Here is an 18,779-nt window from a genome sequence, read left to right on the forward strand (position 1 = left end):
TGAACGGTACATAATTACATAAATTGGTTACATTGCAGAAAAGTTTAAATAGCAGCATAAAAGCCTTATATAATAAGCAAGTAAAAATAAATGTATGAACAAATTAGTATTATCAACAAGTACATCAATAGTTTCATAAATAGAGGTAGGTAGTCAAGAATATGAATTCCATTGCAGGGGCATCAGTATAGATCATTATTATCCAATAACCATTTCCTTAGATTATATTTAACATTAGCAGTATACATGTTATTATTTTTAATTGTCATTGGTAATAGGTTAAAAATTTTGGGTACTATACACGGTGTCCGGAAGCTCGTAGTACAAGCGGGAAACTGGAGAATCTACACCACATGGGGAACCCAAAAAAACATAAAGTTTTTTTTTTGAGCATTTTCACAAAAAAAAAAAAAACCAAAAAAAAATATTTTTCGGCTATTTTAGGGTTAAAGTTTTTTCTGGTGTTTAGGGTTGAACAACAGATGTTTTAACCCTGAAGAGCAGAAATATTTTATGATTACACCGGATTAAATGAAGGGTGATTTCAAAATAATGCTTCAAATCCGAGTTTCTTCATTTGTTTAACTTTCAAATAGTTTTAATTAGTTGGGTACTTTGATCTTCAGTAATAATTTATAAGAATTTGATTAAAAAAAAAAAAAAAAAATCAACTTCTAACTCGATTTACTCGATAACGAAAGCTCAAATCAAAAAAAAATATACTACAAAATCGACTCCAAATGTGATGTAGATTCACCAGTTTCCCGCTTGTACTACGAGTTTCCGGACACCCTGTATAGTTTAAAGTTCTTTCACCATATTTATTAGTACCTTTCGGAACTACCAGTCCTTCATTTTGAGTGAATCTTGTGTTATGTTTTCATTTACATTAGTTTACATACAGATTGAAAATATCTCCTGAGTAAAAATTGTTAATAATAATTTATTATCCTTTATGCTATGCATAAAAAAACCTTGTCTCATAAACATTAGTTTATCATTTAAAAATAATAATTATAAATATTTTTACATTTAACAAATTTCGGCCAGATATTTTTTGCACTGGCACTACCCTGACTCTGGGCGAAAATAAAGATCCCGCGCAAATTTCTTTAATTTGTTTTAAATCGCCATATCTTCGAAATTAATTAAAATATTTTTATAAAAATTTCTACATAGTAACTTGGCATACCCAAGCTATAAAGGTACAAAAAGAAAATCGAATATTATTTGAAATGCAACTCAATTAACCTTGTAAAATGTTTATTACGGTTCACCTATCGGTATTTGCTCATACCTGCTTTCTTTAAATACGCCCGACATCTCTCGCTCGCTTGCACATAGGAGTTGAGTGGGTGCAGAACAGAGAAAGAGATTCTAATCGGGTTTCACGGTCATAAAAACCCTCATTCCAGGAATTGAATTATTACAATAACAAAATATGTTATCTAAATAATATACTATCCTTTTGTTGAAATACCGATGTAAACGAAAGGCACGAAGATAAATATAAAAAGAAGACTTGCATTACGATTCGATAATTATGTACAAGTAGTTGGGACCTTTACAAAGAGATTAGTATATAATATTCATATAAAAACATTTTTCTACCATTGAACTGAGGCCGGTGCAAAAGGTAGAACTACCCTTTCCGTCGTTAAGCATCAATCGACCGAACGGGTAGAACTACCTTTCCCGGCCGAAGTGTCTTAAGAATACAACTTCAAACTTTGCGCTTTATTTTATTTTTGATAAAAACATATGTTTGGTTTTTAAAATTAATAAACTGATTTTAAAAGTAAAACCAGTAATAATACCAATAATACAAGTGTGTTGCGTTCAAACGAAACAACAAAACGAGAAAATTAAGGTCGACGAGCTAGTAACTTCATCATTCGCTTGACGGAGAAATTAAAATAAACTGCCTATGAAATTTTTTTCTTTTATTTGAATACTGGCAGTTTGTCTCAAAGTTATGTGATTTATCCTGTATAAAATTGTGTCGTCTTCGAATTCAAATGTAATTAACACGTTGGTAGTGTTAATTATCATTTTATACCGCAATTCCGTTATGTACAAGTGAATTTCGACACGTTCGAATTGATTTCTCGTCATGCAATATCAGCAAATTTTTATTATAACAAATGTATATTGGAAAATAAAACTAAAAAAGACGAAAATGTCTCTAATTTCTGTTTACCCTATTTGGGATTTTTTACGCAAGCCAATAACTTGCGCATATAAATGTGTTATAATTTACCCACCTCACTCATTGATTTGTATACGATTCGGTTTAAAACAAACATTCAGAAATATCTCACTATGAACTGCGCTGCAAACCGTTTTTTTACTTTTGCTCTTCTGCTCATGGTTATTTCAATGTGCGCTCTTCGGCAGTCAATGTATGACTGATGTCTAGTTTATTCAAAGCATTCACGAACTCTCCCGGTACCTAAAATTTGGTCACGTGGTTTGCCTTCAGCTCGTCCTAATGATACCCAGATTTTATCTTAGGACAAGTCTATCAATTTGCATGTCTATGATCTTTTTAATAGTTGGTATGTACACTCTTAAAAATTTTTCTTGTTGCTTGTTATAAAACGGTATTTCATGGATATTTTCACGTTTTTACAGGGTGAAAATCCAAGGTTTACGCTTCCTGTGACTGTAGAGATGCCGGAACCAAATGTCCCAACTCCAGTTCCTAGGAAAGCTTTCAAAAGGAAAATAGCAAAGGACTCACTATTCCAAAGTGTTGCAGCCGCTAAACTTGAATCTAGGAGAGAGGATATTAGAGACCTCAAGGAGAAAAATCAGGCATTGATCGCCCAGATTGATATGCATGCTGAGATCCTTCAATTGAATAAAGCTCACGCTATTTTGAAAGGCGACATCCTCACTAAGCAGGCCGACCTGTCCAAACTACAACTAAAAATCCTTAATGACGAGATGGCCGCGGAAGCAGCTCTGTCGCAGATCCGACTGGATATACTGAGGAAGGAGAAAAAGAGCAAAGAGACCATTCTAAAAAATATAGAAACTGGTAATTGTTTAAATTTTCATTAATCTTAACATCATGTCACTTGAGGTTGAACGTAATGTACATTATAATCTACGCATTCATAGATGTCGTTGATTTCATTATTTTATGAAAACACACTTATTGCAAGTTTTGCTTTAAAATATTACAACAAATTATTTATTTGCGCCCATACATATGCAATATAAATATGTAATATATATATACAATATATAAAAACCTCTGCCATAGGTCACCCCAAGTAGTTTGCTACATTTGGTGATTCAGCAGGGGTGCCCGGGTTCATTGGGTGAGGTATGTTCAGGATTCGATTGCCTACTGCGTGGCGTATCAGATCAGGAGAGACTGGTTTGGGGAGACCCTTTGACCTCTCCTACTGGTCTCTCAATCCATCGCCTTGCGCCATAGGGGGGAGAATATATTTATATGTCACTCCTGGACACACTGATCCCTAGATTCATACATTTTTCCTTCCCAAAACTTCTCCAAAAAATACCATCCATACAGCATTACCAAAGATAATATTTATTTTTTATATTGACTCCACACAGGAGGCCCTGAGGAAAATAATTTCCCTCAGGGCCTATGTCATCTTTGAAGATGTTGTGTGGAGGGTCTTTTTGTGGAGAGGAAGGAGTGAACATGGGTCTTGAAGGGTCCCATGTTGTAGGAGGGAGGAAACACAGAGGCCGGCAGTTCGTTCCACAGCCGAGCTGTTGAACTTAAGAACGAATCGTAGAAGCGACCCATTCTCGTGTGACAAATGTCAACTGTGTACAAATGTTGGGCGCGCGTTTGGCGTGTATCCCGACTACGCACCGGTGCCGAAGGGATCAATGACGCTAGTTCCTCAGAGCGTCTTCCATTGTAATACCGATAGAACAAGGACAGCATACCTACCTGACGCCTGTGCTCTAAAGATTGCAGTCCGTTTGTTAAGATTGGGGAATCTATCAAATGGACCGCCCGTTTCTGCACAGAGTCAAGGGTTTTTTTCAGGTATTTAGGGGCTCCGGACCAGAGATGGCTGCCAAATTCGACAGTAGGGCGCACTTGCGATTTGTACAGGGTCAGCAGTTGTGTACTATTAAAGTATCTGCGGGCCCTGTACATAGGCCCTAAGGGAAATTATTTTCCTGAGGGCCTCCTTGTGGGGTTAATGTAAACAAAAAAAAATGGTGTCTGAAGATATGTCTGAAATAAAACGTTAATACGCTGTTTTCTTTTTCAGAATGCCATTGCAGCAAATCCACACTCGACTGAAACACCTGGGACGAGAATGGTGCTGTATTATCCAGTATTTTTTTTTTTTAATCTTTATTTATTTTAATGCTACCATCATTAAAATATTGTTCTAACCTGATGATGCTTTTAAAATTCTCCGATATTACACAAATCATTTGTCTGGTCTATGTATTGTACTGCATTTTATCAAGTTTTGTTATGCAAATGTCTTATTGGAAAGTTATTGAAACTATTTAATTGGGTATCTAAACCTTGGAGGTTCGTAGATATAAATGCTATTGCTGTATTTTTAAAGTTTGGTTACGCAGACGTCTTATTTAAGTCATTAAACCTATTTGAATAGATGTTTATACCTTGGAGGAACGTAGATTGCATGATATATATGTACTGTATTAGAGCGGAGTCCTTTACATTAAGGCGATGCACTACGTCGTGTAATATTTTAAATTGAGCCGCTATCAATAACAACCCTTACATAGATGGCGATAAGGTTTAAATTCCCACTTAACACCATCTGCTTGTTTTGATTTATGTAAGAAAAAAATATAGCCAAGATGATGATAAAGTAACAAACAATAGTTAAAGTTAAAGTTAATAGTTAATAGTTAAAGTTAATAGTATATATATATATATTATATATAATAATATATCTTACGTATATATAATAAGCTTTCTTGCCTAGCTTTCTAGAGACTACTCCCTTAGCCCAAACTACTTTATTATCCTGACGATAATCTTTTGTTAAACACTTTTGTCCAACTTTAAAAACCCTGGTTTTAACCCCTTTGTAAAACTTAACCTGATCAGATTGAGCTTTAGAAATATTAACGTTTGCTTGCTTGACTTTTTCCGAAAACTCATCCCCATTTTTCACTGGAATTAAATTGTCGAAAGTAGAACGTAGCCTCCTTCCTAATAACAGTACCGCTGGTTCAATACCTGTCGAGCAATGCAAAGAATTTCTATAGTCCATTAAAAAATTTAATAACTTGACATTAAAATTTAGTGGGAATTTACCGTTTACTAACAGTTTCTTGAGGAACATTTTCGAAGTTTTAACAGAGTTTTCCGCCAATCCGTTTGACTGGGGGTGTTTCACAGGAGAAGTCATAAGTTTAATATTGTTCTCCTTTAAGAAACCTCTAAATTCCTCACTTGTAAAAACTGAGCCATTGTCAGACACAATTAACTCAGGGTTGCCAAAATTAGAAAAAATTTTCCTCAATTCCAAAATCGTATGAGTTGAATCTGCCTTCTGTACTTCAATACAGTCCAACCACTTGGAGAATGAGTCACACACCACGAGGAACATCTTCCCCGCTAAAGGCCCACAGTAATCTACGTGTACCCTACTCCAAGCTTTACCTGGATTTGGCCAAACCGTCAATTGACTTTTTGGTGGTGACTGTTTTGACAACGCACAATCTGAACATGATTGAACGAATTTCTCCAAGTCTTTGTTCAGAGCTGTCCACCAAAAATATGCTCTAGCTATTCCCTTCATTTTAACAATACCAAGATGTGACCTGTGTAATGAATCTAACACTTGCTTTTGGAGAGAAAAAGGTATAACTATTCTGTGTTGCCAAAACAAACAATCTTCTACGATAGAAAGTTCGTTCCTTTTTAGCCAATATTTCCATATACTGCTATCACGATTTACTCGTTTGGGCCAGCCCTGCCGCAAATACCTAAACACTAGCTGTAATTCGCTATCCGCTGCGGTGGCTACCACAACTGCTTGAAAATTTACATGTTCACAATTTTCAATAAAACAGATTTTGTCCTTGATTGATGAAACCGAATTATTCATCACAGGAACTATCTTCAGATTAAAAATCTCCATAAAATCCCTACCCACTATCAATTCCGTGCCATTAACCACAACAGTAAATAATAAATTATTTTTAAGATTATTGTATTCTACGGTAAAACAGGCACTACCTACAAGATTAAGTGGTTTGCCATCGTATCCTGATAAAGTACGCTTATCTGGTGACAATGGTACATTTCTAAAATAACGATTGAAAATAAAATCCGGCATGCTTGCCCCTGAATCAATCATAGCAGCACATTTTACTTCGTTAATTACCACATTAGCCCTAAACGGATTAATGTATGAAATACTATTATTCTGGGATTGTTCAAAAATCGGATTAACCTTGTGATTCCTACATAATTTCTTCAAATGCCCTACCTTGTGACAATTAAAACATTTTGCGTTCTTGAATTTACAATATTTTTCTACATGATATTCACCGCAAATCGTACATTTTTTATTACTCGGTTCGGGGCTCTTTGAACGAGATAACCTTGAAAAACCTTGAGTTTCTCCCGAACGCGACGAATGTCTCCCGGGCGAATTTGAATGTTTCGAAATGGCATTCACATCCGAATTCCCTACGGAAAATTCAGATTTAATTTCCGGAACCAGATTGTCTAATACTGAAACCGTTATTGCTAATTCTTCCATCTTGTTAAATGTTAATTTAGTTCCCTCTAGAAAAATTTTCTCCTTAGCCCGGCCTGGTAAAATACCAATTGCGAAGACATCCGCTAAGCTTTCTGGCAAGCGCGTTCCAAATTCGCAAAAGGAAGATAACCCCCTTAGACGAACTGCGAAATCTCTGACCGATTCCCCATGCGATTGCTTGGCTTGATAAAATTTTTCTCGTTCCTTGAACACCGATCGCGGTCTGGAACAATGTTTCTCAATTAATTCTATTAACTGATCGAATGCCACGTCTGTAACATTAGCAGGGAAACATAAGTTGATCAAAAGAGTTAATGTCTCCGCTTCTAGAAGATTCAGCAAATATGCGCGTTTCTGTGAAGCATCTAACTTAGTCGTTTTTATGTCATCACGAATTAAAAGGAACTGTTCTAACCTCAAGCGAAATAGACTCCAATCTCCATTGACGTGGGAGAACCTGGAAATTCCGCCCGATTCCATGATTGCAACGACAAAAAAAAAAAAAAAAAAAAACCCACCTGACAACAATAACACCTTCCAGAAACAAACAAGAAACAAGACAACCTGACTCCAGGAACCGGCGCCGATGCAGTCCAGCGCCCAGCCGCTTCCCGGAATTCCAAGTCTTCTCTTCTATGTTACTTGTCTAGTCTTTGTTACCCAGAGCCACCGGTCTGGTCTTTGTTACCCAGAACCACGTGATTATTTATTCTTCGCTGGATTCTTCGTCTGGTCTTTGTTACCCAGAACCACGTAATTATTGATTCTTCGCTGGATTCTTGGTCTGGTCTTTGTTACCCAGAGCCACGTAATTATTTACTTCTAATTGTCCTTATTATGCCCAGTTTATCTCCTTTAACCATTTATTGTCACCTTGACAATAAAATCCCGGAGATTTTTTTGCAAGTCACTGGTGTGAAATAGACCGACTTGCCGGCAATCCGAAAAAACTAGATGTTCATTTCCTTGTGCGTCTATTATTCCCACTCGTGCGGTAGCCAGCAATACAGTACAATGAGTCTTTGGATTATGAGATCGAACAGTTGAAAAAGTACACAAAGCTACATCAGAATTGGAGCAGCCCGGTTTTGGATCATTCGATTGATCAGCTTTCTGGTTTTCAATTCTTTGGGCATTTTGAGAGTCTGACTGCCCCTTGTGTGATGCACCCTGTTCTTCAAAATGTAACATTGTATGATGAAACTTGTCATTACACTTATGACAATTTTGATATGAATTGCAAGTCCTAGCCTTATGTCTATCACTAAGGCATCTAAAACAGAATCCCTTGCTTTTGATAAAATTGAACCGTTCCCTTACAGTCAATTTTTTAAATTCTGAACATTTAAACAAATTTCCATGCGATAGATTATTGCAAAGTAAACATTTAATAGGCTGACCATTTTCCTCACTACCAGCGTTCATATAGGCTTGCGTCGATCTTTGTGACCGTTTTGACGTTTCACCTTTATTTTCCATCGATTTCCTTGAAGAACCGGTTCTTTGCAAGATCTTAACTTGTTCCCGCACAAATTTCACCAAGTCTTCAAACGAGGGGAATTCATTTTCCCGATTGTATGTTTCGAATCCTTTCACCGAGTCCATATCAAGTTTTTTCAATGCAATGTGTAAGAAAATAAAGTCACACAAATTATCTAAATTTACATTTTTTACGGCTGCCACAGCCGACGCAAAATGATCAATGAAGGATTCCAGATTATTGATATTGGCGACAGCAAAGGATTTAAAATCCAAAATTTGATCGATATATGCAGTTATATATTTTCTTTTTGTCGTTATATTTATCGATCAACGAGTTAAAAATAATTTCGTAACTTTCCGGCGATAAAATGATCCCGGCGAACGTTGATTTAACACGGTTACTGATTTTTCCCAACAAATAATATAACTTTTCTGAATTCGAAAGTGTATCGTTATTGTGTACGGTGTTAATAAAACTTGAATAAAATATGGGCCAATTTTTTATTTCCCCATCGAAATATGCCAATTCAATAGGTGGGAGTTTTAAACTACATTTTTTCAGTATGATATTTTTCTTTTGATATGTCCGTACATATCGTCGAACTTGAACCATTTTTCAAAATCAGGTTCAAAGTTTGAATCGATTTCCAAATTTAATATATTTATTTGTTGAGATATGTCCTCATACTTACTTCTAGTCAAGTCTAGAGTTTCAACTAACGAAAGAAACTCCTCTAGAATACTAAGGTCGGAAATTTTATTTGATAGTTCAAATAACTTAGTAAGACATGCATCTAACGCATCTCGTTGAGCCGTCAGTAATTTCAACTTTTTTCTTTAGTAGCCATTATTTAGCAATAAATAATTAACCCAAATAATTAATTATAATTTAAATAACGCTATAATATAATTAACGCTAGCGTAATTGATTAAACAATTCTTCTGAGAAGTGTTTCCAAATTGAACTCAATAACAACTGAATTATTATTCTTGTTTACCATCTATTATTATAGCGGTCGTTAATACATACCTACCTACTTAACGCTAGCGAAGTATGTACTCGTATTATTAGAATTGAATATTGAATACAAGTACCTACTTAGACAATACGATTCCTTGCGTTAAATCAGGTACCTACATACACGATTAAATTATTGTCAACCTATACTTTGCAACGAGGAATTAAATGTAATTCGTTTTTAATATAGCTATTTGACGGACTAAATTTTAACCCATTTATAATGCAAATGCCATGATTTTGGTACAAATAATGATTATAGATTGCATTTGCGAACGAAAGTAATACAATATAATCCGGTTCGAAATTGGACCAATTTGATGGTGGTGCACAAATCCTTCGTTCGCAATTGTACGGGGGTTGCGGTGTGGTGGTGCGATAAAGACTAAGACAAACAAAACGAATTGAATTTTGCCTTAGTGTTTGCAAGAGGAAAATGAGAGGGAAAGGCCAAAGACTTACCCTGGTCTCGTCCTCCATAAGCCGCTGGTTCTTTTCACTTATCAGTTTGCATACAATTAACATTCGCTCACTTAACACAAAACAAAAAAACAGTGACATTCACTGCTGCGGGTAAAACGTTTCACTGGACGATGTGTGCTCCAAAAACAGTCACAGCCGAGTTCAAATACATGCGGGTTTTCAAGATGACACGAACGTTCGCGGTAAGATGCAACGATAACAATGCTCCTTGTCTTTGGCCCGGATCAAGGAAAGGGGACAAGGGGCAAAGGGGGGGTGAAGGGTACACATTTTAAGGCTATTCAATTTTAAACCTCACGCCCAACTATTATCAATGTGAATTTTGTAAGAGGGAGACCAAACTACTGAGTTGTATGCTTCTAATTAGAGATATGTATAACAGTTTAATGGCTTGTATGGAGTTAAAGTTTTTAGTTGTTCTTAATACAAAGCCTAGTGTTTTCATGCCTTTGTTTACAATTTGGTGGATATGATTGGCAAAACTTAGTTTTTCATCCAAAATAATTCCGAGATCTTTCATTTCAGTGACTCTTTCTAAAGCTGTATTGTTAATGGAATATTCAAATAAAACAGGATTTTTATTTCTACAGAAAGTCAGGGTTTTGCATTTGTCTACATTTAAAAACAGATTATTTTGTACGCACCAATCTTTAAACTTATTTATATTTGACTGTAGTATTTGGCAATGATTTACATCAGTTATTTTTTTGTATAGCTTGATGTCATCAGCAAAGAGCAATACCTCGACATCGTCGAAGCAATTAGTTATATCGTTAATGAAAGTGAGAAACAAAACCGGACCAAGGTTACTACCTTGAGGTAGGCCACTGGTCGCACAGAAAGCTTTCGATAGCAAAGATTTTATTTTAACAAATAGTTTACGATTTGATAAATAGCTAGTAAACCATTTTAGCATGTTATCTTTTACTCCTAGGGCAAATAGTTTATATAAACGCTATTGCTGTATTTTTTAAGTTTTGTCACGCAAATGTCTCATTTAAGTCATTAAAACTATTTGAATAGATGTTTAAACCTTGGAGGACCGTAGATTGCATGATATATATGTACTGTAGCAGACCGGAGTCCTTTACATTAACTGTAAATAGGGAGTGCTGGGTTTCTAGTCGGGGAGCTGCTATATGTCCAGGGTTTCTGGTCCGGTTTCTGTGAAGTCGTATATCCAAGGGAGGACAGTCCACTTTACATTTACTAGCCAGGAAGGTTGAGTGCGTACGTGCATGCCTTCCTGGGAGTTTTCAGTTAAATATGCAATAGCGCAACATGCTGACTCTGATGCATCGCAAAATAGGTGGAGTTCAAAATTGCCGTTTTTATTAATGAGGCATCTGTGTGGTATAGAAACGCTACTCTGGCGGAGAAGTTGTAGTCATTCCGATCATTTATTCGCACAATCGGGTTTTATTGGTTCATTCCAACCTATATTTGATCTCAACACTGCTTGTACAAGTATTTTTGAGCGTATTGTTAAGCATGATACGAAACCAATAGGATCAAAAATCTTCATCACAATACTAAGTAATTGTCTTTTCGTGGAGTTTTTTTTTTTTTTTTTTTTATATTTACTCCACACAGGAGGCCCTGAAGAAAATAATTTCCCTCAGGGCCTATGTCATCTTTGGGGATGCTGTGTGGAGGGTCTTTTTGTGGAGAGGAAGGAGTGAACATGGGTCTTGAAGAGTCCCATGTTGTAGGAGGGAGGAAACACAGAGGCCGGCAGTTCGTTCCACAGCCGAGCTGTTGAACTTAAGAACGAATCGTAGAAGCGACCCGTTCTCATGTGACAAGTGTCAACTGTGTACAAATGTTGGGCGCGCGTTTGGCGTGTATCCCGACTACGCACCGGTGCCGAAGGGATCAATGACGCTAGTTCCTCAGATGTGGGATCATCTCGACTGCCTCTGCCTCCCTAAAACTAGAGGAAGTGATCACCTGTGGGGTCCCATACGAGGCCTTGTATGTGCTCGTTTTCGTGGTCCCCGCTGCTAATAGGTATTACCGATTTCGCCCGTTTTTCAAAAGGTAATTCTGCAATGGTGGCAGGGTCATTTGAAGCCCAATTAGTGAGCAGAAAACCCCCATTTGCGAGGATTGTGCTCACCTCCCGTACCAACTTGGCGGCTTCGTCGGATGTGTTCACGGCGTAAAGATAATCATCGATATAGAATTTTTTCTGGATGTCTGTTGTCGCGGCACTCAGTGGTTGCAAATGCTCGTTATCGTCTGATAAATCTGTAACTTCTTTGTTTCTTATCATAAAAAATAAAATTTGGTGTGCTGATTAAAAACTAAACAATCTTTTTTTTTTTTTTTTTTTTTTTTTTTTTTAACTTCCGATTTAGTTGTCCGGGTTAAGTCTTCCCCAAAGGAAAAACTTAACCCTTCCACTCACTTTTCCACAAATGATCAGCTAGTCAATCAACACTATGTAAGTGCATTATATAAGTAAAATAAATACAAAACAATACAAGAACAACAACACGTCAAATCACCAGATATCAAATGGGAAAAAAAAAATTCACCGTCTCCAGATATTTTCATATCAGAGGGTTCGGCTCGGTAGAACTTCTAACAGGGCCTATAAATCCTACTGATCCCTCAACATAAATATTTAAAAAATCTTTTGTTATCCTACATGTATTCAAAATGACCGACTTTTGCATCTTTATATATAAATTTTTTGATAGATCTAATACGCCTAAATTTTTAATTAGAGAGCTAGGTATAATGCCAGTAGCCGAAATAACGAATGGTAATATTTTTATAGTCTGAGAATGCCAAATTCTTTTTATTTCATTTCCTAAATCTGTGTATTTTCTTATTTACAGATTTTTGAATATTACAGGAATTTGGAATAGCAACATCAATGATATAAGTTATTTTTTTAATTTTGTCATGTAAAACTATATCTGGTCTATTATGACTAATCGCTCGGTCTGTTAGTATAGTTTTATCATAATATATTTTATAAAATTCGTTTTCTAAAAATGAATTTGGTTCGTATTCATAATATGGTACTACATTACGGCAGTCAATCAAGTTATGTTTAATTACCAAATTTTGGTGAATTATTTTTAAAACTTGATTGTGCCTAAATGTATACTCGGACGGTGCTAATATAGAACATCCCGATATAATATGTTCTATAGTTTCCGGAAAAGCCAAACATTTTCTACACAAATCATCAATTTGATTTGTATCTTTGATTATATGCTTTCTATAATTTTTAGTATTAATGACTCTATCCTGAATTGCAAGCATAAATCCTTCTATTTCTGCGCTCAACTCTCCAATACTCAACCATTTGTTTGACTTAATTTTGTCAACATACGTTTGGTTGAGATAATTGAAGTGTTTTGCGTGTAAAATTTTATTTGACCAGGAATCTAATAATTCCTGGTTGGGATTTATAAAAATGTTGGCATTCTCATCGTATAAATTTAAAGGTGTAATATTTCTATCTGCCTTGCAAATTATTTTGTGCATTTCATATTTTTATTTAGTGAATTGTTATAAGCATTCTTAATATATTCGGTCTGTAAAACAAAAACATTTTTTTACTTTAAAAAAATTCACTTAACAATAGTAAGTAAAACATGTATTGTGTATCCTTTATTATTCTGAAAGGTGTTTATCCTCGTCATCTAGCTCCAGCGTCTTTTTCGTAACGGGCATTCGTATGCTAGAAATAAATGGATCTGATGAATAAAGCAAAGAATGCAGAACATCTTCGTTTGTTGCAGATCTTGAACACTTTCTAGCATGGTGTAACCTATACATCTTATAGTCCTTATTTCTAGATTCCTGAGCATCTTCAGATAACTGTCCGGGTGGTAAAATTGAATTATACCTAATAATATTTTCTCCGTGCAATAATATTTTATGCACCGAAGCTGGCATGTAATACCAGTTATACTTGCTAACATACAACTCTGCGGTTTTATTAATTACAGGGCGCTGACATGATTCCAAGGAGTCGTATTGCCAAGCTGGGTATTGTCCTGTAGAGTCATGGTGAAGAAAGAGCGGGACGCGACACGGGGGAACCGATTGTCGGTGTTGGCCGCTTCAGTATGCCGCAAGCAGTAGCGGCGCTCGCATTGTTGGTCACTCGTAAAACTGCTAATTAATGACTGACTAAGTACATCTCATTATACAGGCGCCCAGGTGCACTAGTGTGCACCTGGTGCATCTTGATTAGTTTGCCCTCCGCGGGGGGCTTTGTTGTCTCGGAAGGGCTTGTTGTCCCGAAACGTCCTGCTTTCCCGAAAGGGCCTGCTCTCACGAAAAGGCTTCCTCACTGGCACTTTCTTGGGCATCTGCGAGCTGGTTGATAGCTGAGGGTCGAAGCTCGAATGTGGGAAGCATTTATCAAGTCCTCCCATCCGCTGAATCTGGGATTCTAGCTTCATTGGTTCAAAAAAATAACCCGCTGCTGGTGGAATATTTTTGACTGCCTCCCGTACGTAGCGGATCTTTATCTCGTTAAGGATTGCGTCCCTACGATGCTGGATCGCATTTGCTCTCCTTCCACAGACCATCTGCAGGACATCTTTGGTCACTGTCTGATATTGCGTATCCGGGGAAAATAGCGACTCCACTTTCTTGAAGAGGGAACCTGCTGACAATTTCTTACCTTCCTCTGCACTCCAGTTTACCAGTTCCTGAAGAGCTTTCTTGAGGCACTCATTTTGCTGCAACAGGGCATGGCTTAGTGACCCGCAAAATTTGTCAAGTGACCCTGCGTATTTCTCTGCCTTATTCAAATGCAGAAAATCTCCATTAACCTCCAACTGGTTGAACATGGGGTTGGCCAGGTATTTCCTTACAACATCCCCATACCTTACTTCGTTCCATTCAGGCAAACCGAAGTGTTGTAAATCTTCGATTTTCTTTACGCGGTTTGCGTCAGCCGTAAGAACTGTAGGTTCCTTACACGTGGTTTCCGCCATCGATAGGTTTAATTCCTTGAACTCATGATTAGGATTTACTAATCCCATCCCTAGCGAAGATGATGAATTTCTCTCCACGTGCATCTCTTGATCTTCCGATGATGCGTCCTCGTCGGAATCCACGTTTCTCCTATCTTCGTATGTTTTAGACGCCATGAAATCCTGAATAAACGAGCTAATGTGCTCCACTTGAGCCGTGAGTTTATCAATAATAATTATAATAATTGTTTATTCCAAAATGTGGGGAGGTGAGTGCAATCCCACACATTCCATAAAATATAACTACAATGTTATATACAGAGATAAGTAGGTACAAATAAAATAAAATATGAAATGTAAGTATGATAAAACAAATAAAACATAAGAAAAAGTAAAAAGGAAATATATAGAGTGGAGAGTGATATCATAAAACATTTACATTTCTTGTAAGCTTATTGGTATATCGGAGCGATAATTATGGGGGCCAATATTTTTCTCCAATGTTTTTCGATGCTCGATCCTGAGGTCTGGCGGGATTCGATGATGAGGACGTTTCTGGAGTTGTTGATTCTTCCTCTCGTTCCTGCTACCCTGGTTCTCATTAGGGCTGCAAAGCCGGGAACTCTCCCCTCCATGAACATCGAGGAGGCACTGCAGTACTTTGGAAGTCCGAACATTATGCGGTAAGCATTATTATATTGAATCCGAAGCCTTTCCATGGTACGCTTTTTGAAATTGGCCCACAGCTCGCAAGTATACGAGGTAGTGCAGAAAGCTAAGAATAGCGTCCTTTTCACCTTCGGGCTGCAGAGTCTAAATCTTCTACGAAGCATGTTACTTTTTATGCTCAGTGCTCGCCTCTGCCTGTCGATGTCGTCGTCATCTGTTAAGTTGTTGGTGATGATATGCCCTAAATATTTCGTTGTTTCTACTATTATGAGAGGTTCTCCATTCAAAAATGCTGGGGGAATATTTCTCTGTATTTGACGACCAGCAGTGCTGTTTTTTTTCGCAGATCTTCAAGAGAATTCTTATTCCCCTTATTGACGGTGCCATCAGCACCATATCGTCTGCGTAGCTCACGTTGTTGATGAATTGTCCTCCAATATGGCAGCCTACCCCAGCGTTATTTAACCTGTGAGTTAATTCATCCATATATATGTTGAACAGTACTGGGGACAAACAACCTCCTTGTCTGACCCCACTCTTTAAGAAAAAGGGTTCTGAGAAATTATCTTTCCATTTAACTAGGTTTTCTTGTTGACGGTGTCATGTGTCGAGAATTCGTACTACTTTCCATGGTAGGCCTCTTTCTTTTAGTTTGGTCCATAATAATGGATGGTAGACTATCGAAGGCCTTACTAAGGTCCAGAAAGCATGCGTAAGTTGTTGTTTTTCTCTTCCTGTAGTATTCCAGCGTCCATTTTACGCAGAATATGGCTGAGTCTGTGGAGCATTCAGTTTTGAAACCCATCTGATTGTCTTTCGTTTTCAATTGGGGTCCGACTTGATCTAAGAGAACTCGTTCAAATATTCTGGCGGTGGCGGTGGCGATGGATATCGGTCTGTAATTTTCCTGTAAAGTTAAATCTGTCAGTTTAGATTTTACTATCGGTATTATGATTGTCTTTGTCATGTCTTTGGGTAGATAACCACTCTTTATGATATCGGTGAACAATGTTGCCAGTAGTTTTAGAATCGCTACCCCTGCATGTTTGACGTGTTCGGTACTTAAGCCGTCATGTCCTGCTGATGTTCCGGAAATGTTCCAGATCTCTTTTCGTAGATTTCGTCGATTTCGGCAACTTTCGTTTTGGCTCATTTTGTTTTGGCAAAATAATCTTGTTCACTTCTTCTACCGTCATCTCTACCGAATCGGATGATGACATCTCGGAGCCACTCATTGTTAATTGGAAAAGAAACCAAAACACAAAACACAAGGTACACAAAACACAATGTAAATAAACAAACACAAAATGGCAGACGAAATTTTCCGTCGTGTTCACCACGTGTTTTATCCGTTTTTAAACAGTTAAAAATTCTTTCTGTTATAAAAAATACTTCGAACAGCCTCGCTGTTATAATATAATATATTATTTTGAAATAATTATACACTTTAAATAATTATATACGAGAAAAATCGTTATAAATTCGGAGCTACTTTGCAACGACAACGCCAGCGACGGAATTTAAAACGCTAATGAGGAAGAATGCCGTAGACAAAAGTCACATAGGTGGCGCTTTACTTTTGTGTAGCATCTGGTGACCACTTGTCCAACACAAGGTGCTGAAAAAGAGCGGGAAAGGGCCACGCGAAAGGGAATTTGAGAATGCTTCTCTCAATAAAGGTTTTAAATGACGGTTCAGGCTACATAATAATAGAACACTGTAAGGTGCAAATATGTATACACACATACATACATACATGGTGTGAGGTGTTCGCTGACGTATACCGGTGATTTGATGCCGTCGATGCCTAGATGTGTTGAGTTTAGCTTGGAGTTCATGTTTTCCTCGTTAAAGCTGACGATTGCAGCCAGGACTTCATCCCTTGCCCTCACGCTCGGGAGCTTCACGACGATTGACTTTGGCCTTCTGCAATCTTGTTTGATCTTGGAGACTCGATGAATGTTACGTATTTCCGACTCGGCAATGGGGCGGGAAATCACGGTTCCAAGTTGTTTTACGATCGATATCAGGTTCTCAGATTTATGCTCAGGTACGGACTGGATCTCGACGTTGGTTTCTCTGGCTGTCTGTTCCATGTGGGACATGCTCGCGTTAAGATCGCGCACTTCTGTGTTCAGCTTAACATTCTCAGCTTGTAGACTTTTTATTGTGCCCAAAGAATCGGATAACATTTTTTTCGGGTTTTCGTACTCGGCGGAAATGAAGCCGAGTCTTTTATGTCTGGCAGAATATTTAGTTTGGTTATAATAGTTTCGTACATTTCTCGAAACTTTCGATATAAGTAATGATTTTATTGTCATCTTCATCAGCGTCACTAGATGTCATTGATTTCTTTTGTGCATTTCTCTGTCGACTCATGTTTAGAGGAACTTAAATATTTATTTTGAATTTGAATGTAGCTGTAATCACACAGTATCGCGACTGATGCACAGAGGGATAATAAATACAAAAAAAATCTGTTGGTTTAGGTGAGACCCAGGCAAAGCGGATGTGTTAAGGGAGATATTAAATAAAACACACAATGTTTGCATAACATAAAAACTTTATAAACAGTAATGTTAAGAAAATATCTGTCTTCAGACGTAAAATAAATGAAAAGGTAAAATTAATTATAATTATAAAAAATAATGCAAATTTAAAAAAAGTCTTCGTCTTGTTCACTTTGCCCGGGTACCCGGGCAAAGCGAATTTGGACTCCGGGCAAAGAGAATTAGGAATCACAATCGTAGCAGAAGTAAGAACCATATCCACTATACGACGTGCATGATTCGTGAACCCAACTTTTACACTGGCTGCATTGAATCCAATCCTCTGTTAATGGTTCAACATAATTTTCGTCACAAATAAGGCATTTCAAATTTTTATTTTCATTTGTTTTTGCTTTGACTTTTAGTCCGCTGGTAGATGGGCCAAGTTTTTTTTTTCTTTATGATTTCATTTTTTTTATTTTTTTGGATGTTGGCTTCATTTTTCTCTTTTTGTATGTTTTTTATGGGAGAAGAAGTAAGAACTTCTGACTTTTGGCATTTTCTTTTTCTTGTGGCCAAATTAAAATTTGCTTTGGGCATTGGTCTAATATCATATGGTGACTTTATTTTCGTTGATGATGAGTGCGTAGATTTGACTGGTGTTTTTTGAATTTCGTTGATGATTTCTGTGATGATTTCAGCAGGAGGCAAGGAAGCTTTATCTAAAACAGGCACAGAATGCGGTGGTTGATTCGTTGGAGATGTGCGGCCTTCTGGTTCAATAGGACGATCCGTCACTGTAGCAGGAGCATAATCAATGTCACTAAATGAATTCCGATTGTAAGGCCATATTCCTGGTTTTTGAAAGCCACTGACTGCATTTTGTACAGATGCTCCTTTTGAAAAACTGGGTGCAAAGAGTTTTGCCATG

General features: G+C 37.1%; 1 protein-coding gene across 1 annotated transcript in view; it reads left to right on the top strand.

Moving 5' to 3' along the window:
• The window catches only part of LOC149409798 (uncharacterized), a 215,220-nt gene that overhangs the window by 564 nt on the left and 195,877 nt on the right, over positions 1-18,779 (top strand). Inside the window, exons 2-3 of the mRNA XM_089649391.1 lie at positions 2,635-3,043; positions 4,272-4,322. Of these exons, the coding sequence (XP_089505517.1) occupies positions 2,635-3,043; positions 4,272-4,303 (441 nt within the window). The 3' untranslated portion in view covers positions 4,304-4,322. The remainder of the gene's footprint in view (positions 1-2,634; positions 3,044-4,271; positions 4,323-18,779) is intronic.

This window comes from Hesperophylax consimilis, chromosome 29, assembly GCF_061612785.1.
Source record: "Hesperophylax consimilis isolate HC1 chromosome 29, BYU_Hcon_1.0, whole genome shotgun sequence".
NCBI classification, from domain to species: domain Eukaryota; kingdom Metazoa; phylum Arthropoda; class Insecta; order Trichoptera; family Limnephilidae; genus Hesperophylax; species Hesperophylax consimilis.